At 47.5% G+C, this 15,234-nt stretch overlaps 2 protein-coding genes across 3 annotated transcripts; one reads left to right on the plus strand and one right to left on the minus strand.

Annotated features, from left to right (window-relative positions):
- The first annotated feature begins 1,345 nt into the window (after positions 1-1,345).
- nefma (neurofilament medium chain a) lies at positions 1,346-6,439 on the plus strand. 2 transcript variants are annotated; one of them, XM_079552576.1, is made up of 4 exons: positions 1,346-2,481; positions 3,136-3,260; positions 3,484-4,094; positions 4,865-6,439. In XM_079552576.1, exons 1-4 carry the CDS (start codon positions 1,477-1,479, stop codon positions 5,551-5,553), a joined length of 2,430 nt encoding a protein of 809 aa, XP_079408702.1. In that variant the 5' UTR covers positions 1,346-1,476; the 3' UTR covers positions 5,554-6,439. The 2 variants fall into 2 exon arrangements, with proteins under 2 accessions (XP_079408702.1, XP_079408703.1); XM_079552577.1 differs by having other exon boundaries at positions 4,868-6,439.
- Positions 6,440-8,526: 2,087 nt separating this feature from the next.
- nefla (neurofilament light chain a) lies at positions 8,527-11,281 on the minus strand. The gene is made up of 3 exons (XM_079582709.1): positions 10,157-11,281; positions 9,934-10,058; positions 8,527-9,773 (listed from the first exon to the last, which is right to left on the minus strand). Exons 1-3 carry the CDS (start codon positions 11,189-11,191, stop codon positions 8,771-8,773), a joined length of 2,163 nt encoding a protein of 720 aa, XP_079438835.1. The 5' UTR covers positions 11,192-11,281; the 3' UTR covers positions 8,527-8,770.
- Between the last annotated feature and the right edge of the window lie 3,953 nt (positions 11,282-15,234).

Genomic DNA, 15,234 nt, shown 5'->3' on the forward strand with positions numbered 1-15,234 from the left:
AGCCATTAAGAGCTTGAGTAATCCAGTGAGTGATGGTGGCTTTTAGAGGTTCACAGTGACAAAGCGTCACACCCTTATTGGGTTTTAGTCACATGACTTTTATCTGTTATGGATGACATTTTGAGAGCTTTTGTCCATTCAAAAGCATACATATTTTGTTTTGAATTGAACTGTACACCGAGGTGCGGCCAGCCGAGTGGCTTTTCTGCTCCCAAACTCAAAATATGAACCCAAGCATTTTTCTATGTGGCTTATGGTTTGTGCAGTAAAGCATTTCAGCCATAGTACAGGATGCTTCAATACATTTTACAATAATAATTTATTGAAGCATAAAGTTGCCACTGCATTCCCCTCATGACATTAGAAGGAAAACAACCCTCTGGATAAATCACTGCATGCGGGCCTGCATAAAGACTCTTTGGAGGATATTGTTTCTGGATATTGGCAAAAGAAAAAAGAACAAATGGAATAAAACAGACGCATTTGCAAGCTCCTGACGCAGCAGTTTCTGCACATTCACGACCATTGACAATCATTAACATTGACCAAAATAACCTCGGATTAGAGTAAAGCATTTAGACGGACAGAACATCAATTTAACTGTTTACGAGGTCAACTGACCAGAAAGACATCCCACGCTGAAGCTTTACCATTAGTGGGACATTCTGCATTACTGGAATCCCGGACCGTGTGTAAGTTGAAAGGCTCACCGCGGCGGCACGGTGGTGCAGCAGTTAGCACTCATGTTTCACAGCGAGAAGGTGTGCGGGTCTAGGTGGGTGCTCAGGTTTCCACTAAAAACATGCAGGCCAGGATGAATGATGTGTGTGCGTGAATGCATGATGGTGGTCAGAGGGACCGCAGTGTGTGGGTCTGAGTTTGGGTGACTTGTGTCATGTGGGAAGTGCTAGACATAAGCTTCCATTCCACAGCAGGATTTATATTTGGCTCACAGAATTCAGTGTGTGTCTTATTATTTACAGCTTTACATAAACTGGCCAATCTGTGTCGTTGGATGTGTTGAGAATATTTCCTCCATTGTTCAGTCCAGTGTTCAAGAAAAGTGGAGACGAACTACTGCCGAGCGCTGTCCATGGTGCTGAAATGACCACAGACAACGCGTGTTTCAATTCTATTATATCTATGGCTGTGCTAAATGGCCAAACATCAAAGTGAAATGCATGGGCTTCTCTCTCTCTCTCTCTCTCTCTCTCTCTCTCTCTCTCTCTCTCTCTCTCTCTCTCTCTCTGCACCCCTCTCTCGCTCTCTGCACCCCCTCTCTCTCTTCCTCTCTCTCTGAGGCCGAACACTGAGCGGCACCGGCTCAGAGGTTCGCATATAAAAGGCTCGCAGAGAGATGCCCTCAGTCGCTCAGAGCCACATCCCTCATCTGCACACACTCCACACACACCACACACACACCTCCACGTGCGCTCAGACCCACTTTTTGTGCCTCCTGTATTGTCACAGTGAGACATGGATTCCGCTGGGAGCCCGTTCAGAAGAGTCATGGAGACCCGGAGCTACTACAGCCGCTCCGTTGGGTCCCCGTCCAGCGGCTTCCGCTCCCAGTCCTGGTCCCGCGCAAGCCCCGCGTCCACTGTGAACTACAAGCGCAGCGTCAATGTGCCGGTGTCCCGCGCACACAGCACTGTGGAGAGCGCAGACTTCAATCTGAACGGGGACTATGCGCGCGCTTCCGAGAAGGAGCAGCTTCAGGGGCTCAATGACCGCTTTGCTGTCTATATCGACAAGGTGCACTACCTTGAGCAGCACAACCAGCAGCTCGAGGCAGAGATCCAGGCACTGCGCGACAGGCAGGTGTCTCGGACTCAGCTGGGAGACGCATACGACCAGGAGCTGCACGAGCTGCGGCTGGCTCTGGAGCAGGTTCACCGCGAGAAGGCGCAGGTTCACCTAGACTCGGAACGTCTTGAAGAGGACATCCAGCGGCTGCGCGAGCGCTTTGAGGACGAGGCTCGGCTCCGTGAGGACACCGAGGCCATCATCCGGGTCCTGAGGAAGGACACGAGCGACACAGAGCTGCTCAAGTCAGAGCTCGACAAGAAAGTTCAGTCTCTTCAGGACGAGGTGGCTTTCATCCGCAACAACCACGAAGAAGAAGTGCGCGAGCTACTTGCACAAATCCAGGCAGCACAGGTGCGCGTGGAGCGCGTGGACACGCACAAGGCTGACATCACCGATGCTCTGCGCGAAATCCGCTCCGAGCTCGAGGGCCACTCCACACAGAACCTGCAGCACGTCGAGGCCTGGTTTTCTAATCGTTACACAAAACTAACCGAAGCTGCAGAGCAGAACAAGGATGCTATCAAGTCTGCGCGCGACGAGATCTCAGAATATCGCCGTCAACTCCAGAGCAAGACCGTGGAGCTGGAGTCCGTGCGCGGCACCAGAGATTCCCTCGAGCGGCAGCTCAATGACATCGAGGACCGCCACAGCAGCGACCTGGGCAGCCTCCAGGTAAAGCATTCCTACTCTGCAGTGCTACAGTCTATGTCTTAATGATAGGCCTGTCAGATCTGGAAAAGGAGCAAAAGCATTTTTCCCTCCTCGAGAGCTTAATACATACGAGACGTTTTGCAAAAGAGATTTAGAGGTTATTATGTGAGGTTATGTGAGGTCACTGACATGTAGACTGTGTGTTAAGAACAACCAAACGAAGCCAAACAACATCTAACAAAAGTTACGCACTGCTGTTGTCCTGCGCGCTGCGGTGGGTGTTGAAATTAAATGCTGCGTCATACTGGTCCAGTGCGCACTAGCGCCTCCCCAGTCTCTCAGTACCTCTCCAAAAAAACGAGATAATTTATGACTTCTGGCGCTGTGTTGGGGAGACGCAGCACGCATACACTTTCTCTGAATGCTGAGTCAGAGCCGTGGGTCGATGGTCCATTGGCTCCTGTTGTGTCCTCACATCACACCACACAGGCTTTGGGAAGGGGCGGGGTGTGGTGGGGGCTGCCCTTGAAAACAAGGCACTGAACAATTGCAGAAGATCTTACTGCGTCAGAATGCAAGCATTAAAGCAAGAGAGGAGTCTTATGCACTAACTTTGTTTTATCAAGGTTGATATTTTAGACCAAAGAAGTACATGTGTATGTTTTTGTTGTTCAGGAGACCATCCATCAACTGGACAATGAACTCAAGAGCACCAAGTGGGAGATGGCCCGTCACCTGCGTGAATACCAGGATCTTCTTAATGTCAAGATGGCCCTTGACATTGAGATTGCCGCATACAGGTAAAATCAGTGTCAAAGGTTTTGATTTAGAGCTGAGAGACACACTTCACATTTGTGATGAACACATCTGCAATGCCATTTATGAGTGGACAACCTGGCATTACCCATAATTACATGTGTAGGCATGCAAAGACAAATGAACTGGGCTAAAAACATTATGCAAAGCACATTTTACCCAGATGTCACCCACAACTGATGTATTTATTTATTTTCTTGTGCAAAGGAAACTTCTGGAAGGTGAAGAGACACACTTTAACACTTTCCCATACCGCCAAACCATCTCCAAGTCCAAGTCTGAGGCTCCCAGACTGAGAGTTCAGCACAAGTTTGTGGAGGAGATCATTGAAGAGACAAGAGTGGAGGACGACAAATCTGAGATGGACGAAGCGCTGGCCGAGATCGCCCAGGAGCTGTCGGCTACTCTGGATGAGGATGCAGGAGAGGAAGAGGAAGGAGGAGACGAGGCAGAGGAGGGAGGGGAGGGAGAAGAGGGAGAAGACGAGGAAGCAATAACAGCCTCTGAGGCCAAAGTCAGCTCCAGTGCCCCAGCTGACGAGGAAGAGGAGGAGGAAGAGGGCAAAGAGGGAGACGAAGAGGAGGAAGGTGAAGGAGAGGCAGGAGAGGAAGGAGAGAAAGAGGGGGAGGAAGGCGGCGACGCGGAAGGAGGAGATGAGGAAGGAGACAAGGGCGGTGAGGATGAGGAGGGAGGGGATGAGGGAGGAGAGGAAGGAGAAGAGGTCGTGGAGGAGACAGTGCTGTGCTCCAAAGCTGCAGAATCTAAAGCATCTCCGGAAAAAGAGGGAAGCGGAGGAGAGGAAGATGCAGCTGAAGAAGGTGATTGTTTTGTTCTGAATACTTTTAGCGAGCTGTAATGTACATGCAAAGAAAAATGTCTCTTGATTCAAAAAGTGCTTACAAGTACAACCATCCCTAAAGCTCAGAGTCTTCACAATTCTGGCACTGAGCTTGAAATCAACACAACATTTTAGCATAGTTTACAATTACACACAGGTTTGACATTTTGTGTGATCTTTATTGTTTCGCTTCCTTATTGGGCAGGAAGTGTCATGAGTAGAGCTTAGCATTTTAAACTGTCGCCATGCCAACCTTGTTACACCAATAATAAATGTCTGGATCTATCCCTTTATCTATGCCACTAACTTAAAAGTTTAAACAAAAAAAATAACCCTTTTCCCAACTTTCCTTCATAAAATGGCCACTTAACTGAAGTAAAACTATGATAAACACTTACTTTTTTGGTTTATTGGAAACTTGCTTTAGTCATTTGGAATCCCAACGTGGGGTCTGCTTTCTGATTGGATAACAAGCTTGAGAACTGAAAAGAAAAGACCATGTATAACATTTCTGACATGTTTGCCTCATATCTGGGACATAAAGTAATGCATGTGAATTATAAACAAACAAAAAATCCCACATACCCTTTAAATAACTGAAATAGTAACTTCTTTGGTAAATATAGATAAGAACTATTATAATATAACCTGGCATGTGAGCAAAAACCATGAAGGGTATTTGTATTTTAATGGTTAACATTTTTTGAGGTAGCGCTTGGTATCCCTTCATTGTCTCGTTATTTCTTTCAGAAGCCGGTGATGACAAGGAAGAAGAGGACAATGAGAAAGCATCTAAAAGTGGAGATGAGAAAGATGAGAAAGAGGACAAAGATGACGCCAAGAAGGATGCAAAAGAAGAAAAACCCGCCGCAAAGAGTGAAGCTGCAAAAACAGAATCTACACCTAAGTCTACCAAACCTGAGTCTCCCAAGGCAGAGTCTCCCAAAGCAGAGTCTCCCAAGGCAGAGTCTCCTAAAGCAGAGTCTCCTAAAGCAGAGTCTCCTAAGGCAGAGTCTCCTAAGGCAGAGTCTCCCAAGTCTGAATCTCCAAAGCCTGGCAGCCCCAAAGAGAGCTCCCCTAAAGCCCAGTCCCCAAAGAAGGAGACCCCGCCGAAAGACGACAAACCGGAGAAGAAAGACGCCGCCATGAACGGAGACGTCGACAAGAAGAGCCCCGACGCGGACGAGGGCAAAGACGTGATTGCCAACGGCGTCGACGAGAGCCCGGTGAAAGACGACAGCAATCAGAAGGTCGTCATCACCAAGACGGTGGAGACCATAACCACCGGGGAGGACGGCTCCAAGCGCGTCACCAAATCCGTCACGGTCACGGAGACGGTGAAGGAGGCGGAGGACAGCGTCCCGGAGAAAGTGGCGGCTGCGAAGATGACGGAAAAACCGCCGGCCCAGCCCGTGAAGCAGGCCACCGAGGCGGAGTAGGAAGGCGGCCATGGCGGAAGGGGTCGAGCTGCATTCGGAGGAGGCCGGGAAGATGAAGCAATCAACCAATCATACAGCTAGAGCGATGTATTACAAGATAACCACAACTCAATCCTAGAAAACAAAGCCAAAAAGAAAAAAAACGCTAAACATCTCCAATGTGCATGACAACTGAAAGCTTTAACGGGGCGGAGCAACGAGAGTGGTATTTGATTCTGTTTTTTCCCCTTGTTTTATGTGATTCTGCGGGTTCATTTTCGGGGCAAGGGGAGGGAAAGGGGCGGGGTCTGCTGCATGCTAGCTCAGGGGAGAGGGTGCCACATCCTCCTTGAATGCCTATGTATGATAGGAACACATTGTAAAAAAGAGTATATATCAAAGCAATGAATGCACTAAGGGTGGGAGAGTGAGACGTGTAGTTTTTTGTTTTTTTTGGAGCACTACTAAAGGGTTAACGGGGCAGCTACGGAGGGAGGGTCCTCTACACTGATCACGCTGAAGAAGCCTTACTTGTGAGTTGTGATGTTAAATCTACTGAGCCAAAAAAGAAGTAACTAACAACACCAACGACAGCAAAGAAAGTCCCAGGGAAACTGAATGATGGACACATATAACCATATTACATCAAGTACCTGAAGCTTAACCAACCTACTTAAGACTACTAGCCTTAAACATGCTTTTTATCAGTGTCTTGTTATGTTTACTTGACTGCAACTGGAAACAGTAAAAATACAAAAAAATCAATCACTGTACATGCGCCGATATGTGCGTTCTTGTATGCATAGGGAGGACTTGAATTTAAATACAAAAATAAATGAGGTGCTACTGTTTGCAATCCCATGTCTTAGTCATCATGACCAATTTCCCAGCAGCATTTGCTCAATAAATGTCAACAAACTCACATTTCTCTCTTGTGATTTCTTGGGACTAGTAGCTCTGCAGTGAGGGCTGACACACACACAGGTACACGATTATAAAGATAAAAGGAACACTGGAGCATGATAAGAATAGATCAAACCAGTCCGTGGATGCATAAACTTTCAGGAAAATGATTGAATTCAGAATTTACAATATTTTAAATAACTTAAACTTGACCACATGAGAGACCTGAACAAGGATTCCAGTGTGCATGGTCATAGTGCGCATCCTCAGTTGACAAATAAAACACATCTTGAAATAGATAAGTGCAATTAACTCAGATCATAACAACACCCCCCATGAAGTGACTTCCTGTTTTGATCCAGCACGCCAAAATAAAAGCACCATCTTATTCATTAGTTCAACTTTCTTTCTGCCTAACTATTAACAGACAAAACACTTACGATGCGTGTATTCAATTACACTCTTGTAATGTTGCAAGCACCTGCTGAACTAATCAATGAGACGAGCTGTGTGCTTTTATTTTGGCGTGCTGGATCGAAACAGGAAATCACTTCTCATTGTTCGTTGTTATGTCAACGAGTCAATTACTTGGAATGTGTGTGACAAATGAAAATCAGGTGAAATGGCACAGATTGGATAAACCATTCCAAGTATTGATAGCCACGTAAAACAAGTTGTCAAGTGAGCGTGTTTTGACAATGTGGATTAGTGTTGCAGCGTGCTGTGTTATTTGAATCACATCCTCTAAATCAGTGTTTTTCAACCTTTGTTGAGCCAGGGCACATTTTTTTCATTGAAATAATCACGAGGCACCACCAGCAGAAAATGTTCTCATCAAAGTGTCTTGAATAGAAGCACCATATAGTCTCGCCACAATGCCTCAATACATCACTAATTCTCTTGTCTCAAAGAAATTAACTACCTGATATGGAAGAGTATAATATGGTTACTCTGCCGATCACTAGACAGCATAGACACTCTAAAACGGTACATTATTTGTGGATAATAATGCATTTGTTTAAAAAAAAAAAAACAACTAGGTGAGATTGGATAATTTCCCAAGGCACACAAGACAATATCTCACGGCACACTAGTGTTCCACGGCACAGTGGTTGAAAAACACTGCTCTAAATATATACGTCTTACTGAAACCTATACGCCTGGCTTCAGTGCTGAATTTCTTACTTTGATGCGGCTCAGCTATGAGGATGTTGCAGCCAACACAAAATGGATGTCACTCACAAGGACAGCCTCAAATTAAAGCGAAATAACTTTATTGAACAAGGAAGTTGACGAAGGAGAATTGTTTTGTTGCAGTTTATGTTTCAGAGACAACTTGGGCTTTCATCCTGACTGTCCAAAAAGATGAATAGTAGTGGAACAAGGGTGGAAGATAAACGGAAATGTCGAGGAGAGACTGAGGTGAGAGACTGGGAGGTATTTAGAAGACAGAGACTGGAAAGGGTGTACGTGAGGTGTGGTTCCGACACACAGAAAACACAATTATTTATATTCTAGCCCACCCAATCATTATGTATATATTCGAAATACATAAATACATAAATATATATAAAAACAGTGGTTCTCAAACTAGTGGTACTTGTGCATGGGCAGCAACATCTATATATATATATTTTTTTTTACTTATTGAGACCTAGTTACACCCAGTTTGGACACCTTTTAGACCCATTTTAGTGGACTTGATGTTGATCTAGGTGTGGTGAATAACAGGAAGGTGATATATCTATTTTAATTGGTGTTAAAGGTTTGCGAACTCGTGACCTATTTGACTATGCTGTGCTCATTTGGGATCGGTGAGTTTCAAAGGGATAAGCAGCTTTTATTCCCCTATTGTTTACATGGTAGTTTCAGAAATATCCAAAAAGGAAAACCCACAAATTTTGAATCAGATTTTTTTGATATATTACTGACCAAGCCATTGAACTTGCTGTATAACAAGAATCAGCATATTTACCTTTATTTAACCAGGAAAGTAACCATATAAAGCACAAGAGTTGTACCTGCCCCATCTCCATTAAATATTATAGCCCCAAAGAATTCTTCCAAAACTCCCAAAATAAGTCAAACACATTGTACGTGCTGTAAGAAGTGTTTTTATTCTATCACCAAAACACACACATACATCCAGCATTTCCGCATGTTACATTCAAGTGTATACGGACATCAGAACGGACTAGTTTGGATATTGGCAAGCAGGTAACCTTGAAAGGCTGCTGTAAATAGCGACTGTACTTCATAGACTGAGCACCATGGAACAAGCAGATGCCTCTATTATGAGTATCGAGACGAGCAGAGATTTGTGATTACGACTGGCTTACTTCTTGCTTTTGGCGTCAGCGTCTTTGCCTTTGTCCTCTGCGGCTGCGGGTTTGGCTGCCTTGTCCTCTTTCTTTGGTTCGGGTTTGACGTCTTTCTTCGGAGCGGCCTTCTCTTCCTTTTTCTCCTCTTCTTTCTTCTCCTCTTTCTCCGGCGCAGGCTTGTCTTCCTTATCAGATTTCTCCTTCTTCTCGGGGGCTGCAGGTTTCTCCTCTTTCTCTGCCTTTTCCGCTTTCTCCGGTGCGGGCTTGTCTTCCTTTTTGGCCGGAGCTTCCTCTTTTACCTTTTCGGGCTGCTCTTTCTTCTCTGGGGCAGCCTTTTCCTCCTTTTCTGGAGCCTTCTCTACTTCCTTGGCCTCGGCTTTCTCCTCTTTCTCCTGCTTCTCGTCGCTCTTTGGTTCTTCCTTCTCTTTTGGCTCGTCTTTGGCATCGTCGCCTTTATCGTCGGCGCCTTCCTCCTCCTTGGTCTCCGCTTCTTCTTCTTCTTCTTTCACCTCACTGTCTGCTTCCTCCTCTTCTTTGTCATCTTTCTCTCCTTCTTCATCCGCGGCTTCAGCTTCTTCGCCCTTTGCCTCTTCCTCATCATCACCGCCAGCTTCGTCAGCCTCAGTGGCTCCTTCCTCCCCTTCTTTAGCTTCCTCTTCTTCCTCTTCTTCCTTCTCTCCCTCCTCTTCTCCCTCCTTCTCCTCCTCTTCTTCCTCCTTGGTCTCCTCTGTCTCCTCCTCTGCTGCTGCCTCCTCCTCCTCTTCCTCCTTGTCTTCCTCCTCCTCTTCCTCGGCGGGTGGGCTGGCCTCTGCCTGTGGGGCCTGGCTGGCGGAGATGAAGCCCTCGGTGGTGCTGGAGCTGAGCAGGCGTGACGTCATCAGGTAGGAGGTGCCCGAGCTCATGCTGGAGAAGACGGGACGGCTGTAGGAGGGGGCCGACAGATTGTGGCTGTACAGAGACGCCGCAGCTCCGATTCCGCCCACGTTGAAGCGAGACTCCTCCCCCTCCAGAAGCTTCCTGCAAGAAGAATCAGCTCATGAACAAATACAACTCTTTCTGGGCACATTCAAACTCACATTTCATGTCCTGGATACCATTTAATGACCTGGTGTGGCCAAAGGATTTACATTTTCTTTACTAACATTCTGGGTTTGTGTGGGGTTATAGCAACTTTCACCTGTATGCAGCAATCTCTATGTCAAGGGCCATTTTGACATTCAGAAGGTCTTGATACTCTTTCATATAGCGGGCCATTTCCTGTTTGGTGCCCCTCAGCTCATTCTCCAGGTCTCCGATAGTATCCTAAGCACAAAACGACACATTAGACGCCAGATAGTGCAGACATGATTACAAACACAGGAAGTCAGGTATCAGGTAACCACAATTCCTGTCACACTCACGTGCATGGATGCTATTTCTGCGCTGTGCTTGTCCTCCATCTCCTGCAGCTGTTTCTCCAGGGACTCGTTCAGGCCGCGGCAGGCGTCGATCTCCAGGAGGCGGTTTTGCAACTGCCGCCTGTACTCTCCCGCCTCGTCTTTGGAGCTCCTCACCGCATCCGTGTGCTGGGCCACCGTCTCGGTCAGCGTGCCCACTTTGCCCCTGAACCATTCCTCCGCCGCCTGGATGTTTCGGGCCGCCAACCTCTCGTACTGAGATCGGATGTCCCGGAGAGCCCCCGACAGGTCCGGAGCGGCAACCTCGGACTCGACTGCGACCTGCACCCCCAGATGCACCTGCGCCTGGAGCTCAGCCAGCTCACTTTCATGGACCCTCTTGAGGAAGGCGAGTTCTTCCAGAAGGGTTTCGACGCCCTTCTCCAGCTCGGTCTTTGCCAAAGCAGCCTGGTCAGCTTCACGCCTGGCCTCCATGAGCCGGCCCTCGGCATCCTCCCGAGCCAGGACCTCCTCTTCATATCGTCCCTGGAGGGCACTGAGGGTCTGCTCCAGACGCTCTCTCTGTCCAAGGGCGGCTTGTTGCTCTGCTCTGGCCTCATCCACAGCGGCCCTCAGTGCACGGGCCTCCTGCTCGTACAGTGACCTCAGGCGGGACGGTTCAGTGTGCCTCTGCCTCAGGATCATCAACTCAGCCTCGAGTGCACGGTTCTGCTGCTCCAGCTCCCTCACCCTCTCGATGAACCCGGCGAAGCGGTCATTGAGGTCCTGCAGCTGGGAGCGCTCCTGAGTGCGGACCGCCCGAAACTCTGAGCTGATCTGGGCTGCCTGGCTGAGCTCCAGCTCCAGGGACGCGGCCGGTGAGGAGGAGGAGAGCAGCACGCGGCCTGGAGAGGAGTACTGACCCCGGGACGAGGACACGGCGTGGGGGGAGTACACGGCATGGGTCCTGCCCCGAGAGACACGAGGGGGAGACTCCACGTACCAGCGGCGGTAGGACGGGGATGGTGAGTAGTAGGGGTCATATCCGATGCTACTCATGGTGAGGACAAGGCTGCTCTCCCTCTCCTCTATGTGTGTGTAGTTGTCAGGTCGGCTCAAGTCTAAGCCACGACTGCTCACTGCTGCAGCACGGGCGCCTTTTATACGGAGAGAGGGAGCTCTGACGCAAGCGCTTTCCCCAAACTCTGACAATGCAGCCTCGATAGTCTTACACTGCAATGGCTGGCACCGTCAGACAGGTACCCTGGGAATACATGTGGGAGGATATTGAACAGGGTTAATGAGGGAAGAGAAATAGATTGCAAAGTCCCAGATTTATAAAAGGGCTACTTACTTTCTGTTTTCATCTTATAACCACATACATATGTACAATACAACAAAAAGTCAATGTTCAGAAGTAATAATATTTGAATCTGTTTTATATCTGGGGAATATGCGTATGACTCTGGCTTTATTTTCTAAGAAAAAACCTACGACTGTAAGATACTGTATGCACACTGCAGGAGGAGAGGGGAGTGTTGGTGGGGGGGAGGGGCTGTTCTGATTCTACAGTGACTCAGCATCTCTCCTTGTGGTGGAAAACCTGAACTACAGGTCTGACCTCAAAGTACCTTCACTCAAAATAGAGGATATAAACAAAAGGTCCGTCGCAGATGACACGGTCTGTAATGATGATCATAATGTATAAATCTGTAAGTATAAAGTAGTATAATAGTTTTAGAGCACAAATCATATGTGTACAGAGAAATAATAGCGCAATAAAAGTGCAATTGATTTGAATGAATGACACCAATGGCAACTCAAAACAATAAAAAAATAAAAATCACACAGGGATTTGCAGGTCTGCACCTCCCTGTATCTTTCTACAGACTATATATGAACTAAATTTGATCTAACATCTCTCACAAAGCACAAACACATCACAAAGACAATTAGCACAGAAGCAACTATGCATTAAAGCTAATTTTGTCTTTCATTTATTTATTTAGTCTAATATTCAACTTATAAAAAAACCCCAAACAAAAACATTTTAAGCTAAAAGGTAGGAAAATGTATAGAGATGCACCGATATCGATACCGACACTGGGGGGTTTGAGTATCTCCCGATACCAAGAGACTTTCTTTAAAGTGTCTTTCTCTGAGTAAAAAAGTGAATGGTCCTCTTATCTCCATTGTGAGATCAATAAAGTGTTGTCATGATATTACTGATCAATCATATGTATTAATAAACTAATGGAAACATTAGTCCCAAGGACACTATCCTTGGGACAGGCGATTTCATATTTATATATAAACAACTCCGAGGGAGGCTGGGGACATGGAGTCCGAGTGGACCCTGTTCTCCTCCTCCATTGTCGATGCGGCTGCTCGTAGTTGTGGCCGTAAGGTCTTTGGTGCCTGTCGCGGCGGCAATCCCCGAACCCGGTGGTGGCGCCTGGAAGTAAGGGATGCCGTCAAGCTGAGGAAGGTCCTACCCGGCCTTGTTGGCTTGTGGGACCCCGGAGGCAGCTGAGAGGTACCGGCAGGCCAAGCGTGCTGCAGCTCGGGCGGTCACAGAGGCAAAAACTCGGGTCTGGGAGGAGTTCGGAGAAGCCATGGAGGAAGACTATCGGTCGGCCTCGAGGAGATTCTGGCAAAACCGTCCGGCGCCTCAGGAAGGGGAAGCAGTGCTTCACCAACACTGTTTACAGTGCGGGTGGGGGGCTGCTGACCTCGACTGGGGATGTCGTCGGACGGTGGAAGGAGTACTTCAAGGACCTCCTCAATCCCGCCGTCACGTCTTCCGATGAGGAAGCAGAGGCTGGGGACTCAGAGGGGGGGCTCGCCCATCACCGGGGCGGTGAGCAAGCTCCTCGGTGGCAAGGCTCCGGGGGTGGATGAGATTCGCCCTGAGTACCTTAAGTCTCTGGATGTTGTAGGACTGTCTTGGCTGACACGTCTCTGCAACATCGCGTGGCGGTCGGGGACAGCGCCCCTGGATTGGCAGACCGGGGTGGTGGTCCCTCTCTTTAAAAAGGGGGACCGGAGGGTGTGCTCCAATTACAGAGGGATCACACTCCTCAGCCTCCCCTGTAAGGTCTACTCCAGGGTCCTGGACAGGAGGATCCGGCCGATAGTTGAATCTTGGATCCAGGAGGAACAATGTGGTTTTCGTCCTGGTCATGGCACACTGGACCAGCTCTATACCCTTCATCAGGTTCATGGGAGTTCGCCCAACCAGTCCACATGTGTTTTGTGGATCTGGAGAAAGCGTTCGACCGTGTCCCTCGTGGTGCCCTGTGGGGGGTGCTCCGGGAGTATGGGGTCCGGGGCCCTCTGCTAAGGGCTGTCCGTTCCCTGTATGACCGCAGCAGGAGCTTGGTTCGCATTGCCGGCAGTAAGTCAGACCTGTTCCCGGTGCGTGTTGGTCTCCGCCAGGGCTGCTCTTTGTCACCGGTTCTGTTCATTTATTTTATGGACAGAATTTCTAGGCGCAGCCAGGGGCCGGAGGTTGTCCGGTTTGGGAGCCTCAGAGTCTCATCTCTGCTGTTTACGGACGATGTTGTTCTGTTGGCTTCAACGAACCAGATCGACAGACGGATCGGTGCGACGTCAGCAGTGATGCGGTCGCTGTATCGGTCTGTCGTGGTGAAGAGGGAGCTGAGTCGGGGCAAAGTTCTCGATTTACCGATCGATCTACGTTCCCACTCTCACCTATGGTCATGAGATTTGGGTAATGACCGAAAGGACGAGATCGCGAATACAAGCGGCCGAAATGAGTTTCCTTCGCAGGGTGGCTGGGTGCACCGTTCGAGATCGGGTGAGGAGCTCAGTTACCCTGAGAGGAGCTCGGAGTAGAGTCGCTGCTCCTTCACGTCGAAAGGAGCAGCTGAGGTGGCTCGGGCATCTGTTCCGGATGCCTCCTGGTCGCCTCCCGCGGGAGGTGTTCCAGGCATGTCCTAGTGGGACAAGGCCTCGTGGAAGACCCAGGACACGGTGATGGGACTATGTCTCCGAGCTGGCCTGGTGTCGCCTCGTGGATCCCCCCAGAACAGCTGGAGGAGGTGTGTGTGGATCGGGAAGTCTGGGCATCTCTGCTGAGACTGCTGCCCCCGCGACCCGGCCCCGGATAAAGCGGAAGAAAATGGATGGATGGATATAAACAACTCACATAAAGTGATCTGATCATTACAACTTGTGCATTACAAATATATTTTATATCTGAATTTCATAAACTAAAATACAACACTTGGCCGATTTTATTCTATTTAGGTATTTGGATTATTTTCTGCCACATTGTTTTTTTCCCCCATTACTGCTATATATTTTTTGTTGATTAAAGTCATTACTATTCTTATTTGTTGCAAGCTTATTAAAACTCTTGGATTTAGGTCAGCTCTTGCTTTACCAATGATTAAATGCAACATTTTCATACTCTTTGAGAAGAACTCAGTGCATTTCATTTGTTGTGCCCTTAATCTACAAAGAGGTTGGACGTAGAGCCTTTTGCTATAAGGCTCCATCAGAGTGGAATAGGCTACCCGTCTCAATAAGATGCTTAACATCTTTCACTAGGTTTAGAGCATCTTTATTTATCTATCTTAAGACTCCTTGTCTCTGTTTTAAATAGCTTCTTTTTATTTCTTATTTTATTTTTTATTTTTGTTATTTTATTTTTTTATTATTATTGTTTTTTGTTGCTGTTATCTTATTTTAATCTGCTTGTAAAAGTTATCTTCATTTTATTTTATAATATTTATACCGTATGCAAGCCCTAGCAAATGGTCCTTATTTGTAAGGACTACCTGCTATAATGTTATTATCTGGATTGGAGGGAGGAGGGTGGTTGATGGAGCATTTTTGTTTGTCTTGTCTTCTCTGTGTCATGTTTGTTGGAATTGTGTTGAGTAACTGTTTTGTTGTTGTTTCTCTTATGATGGTTTTGTTTGTTTTGTTGCTTGTAAACTGTGCACACTGCTGTTAGTGCCACTGTTTTTTGGACCCCCTCGGAAATGAGATGCTACATCTCAAGGGGCTTTCCATTAATAAACAATACACAATATAAACAATATAAATATTGTAATGTATCTTTCCCAGTGTTA

Source organism: Gobius niger, assembly GCF_951799975.1.
Source record: "Gobius niger genome assembly, chromosome: 2".
NCBI classification, from domain to species: Eukaryota; Metazoa; Chordata; class Actinopteri; order Gobiiformes; family Gobiidae; genus Gobius; species Gobius niger.

Coding starts and splice junctions, on each gene's coding strand:
- nefma (XM_079552576.1), top strand. CDS start 1,477: ATGGATTCCGCTGGGAGCCCGTTCAGAAGAGTCATGGAGACCCGGAGC. Junction 2,482..3,135: donor GCGACCTGGGCAGCCTCCAG/GTAAAGCATTCC, acceptor TTTGTTGTTCAG/GAGACCATCCATCAACTGGA. Junction 4,095..4,864: donor GGAAGATGCAGCTGAAGAAG/GTGATTGTTTTG, acceptor TATTTCTTTCAG/AAGCCGGTGATGACAAGGAA.
- nefla (XM_079582709.1), bottom strand. CDS start 11,191: ATGAGTAGCATCGGATATGACCCCTACTACTCACCATCCCCGTCCTAC. Junction 10,059..10,156: donor CAGAAATAGCATCCATGCAC/GTGAGTGTGACA, acceptor TTTTGTGCTTAG/GATACTATCGGAGACCTGGA. Junction 9,774..9,933: donor ATAGAGATTGCTGCATACAG/GTGAAAGTTGCT, acceptor TTCTTCTTGCAG/GAAGCTTCTGGAGGGGGAGG.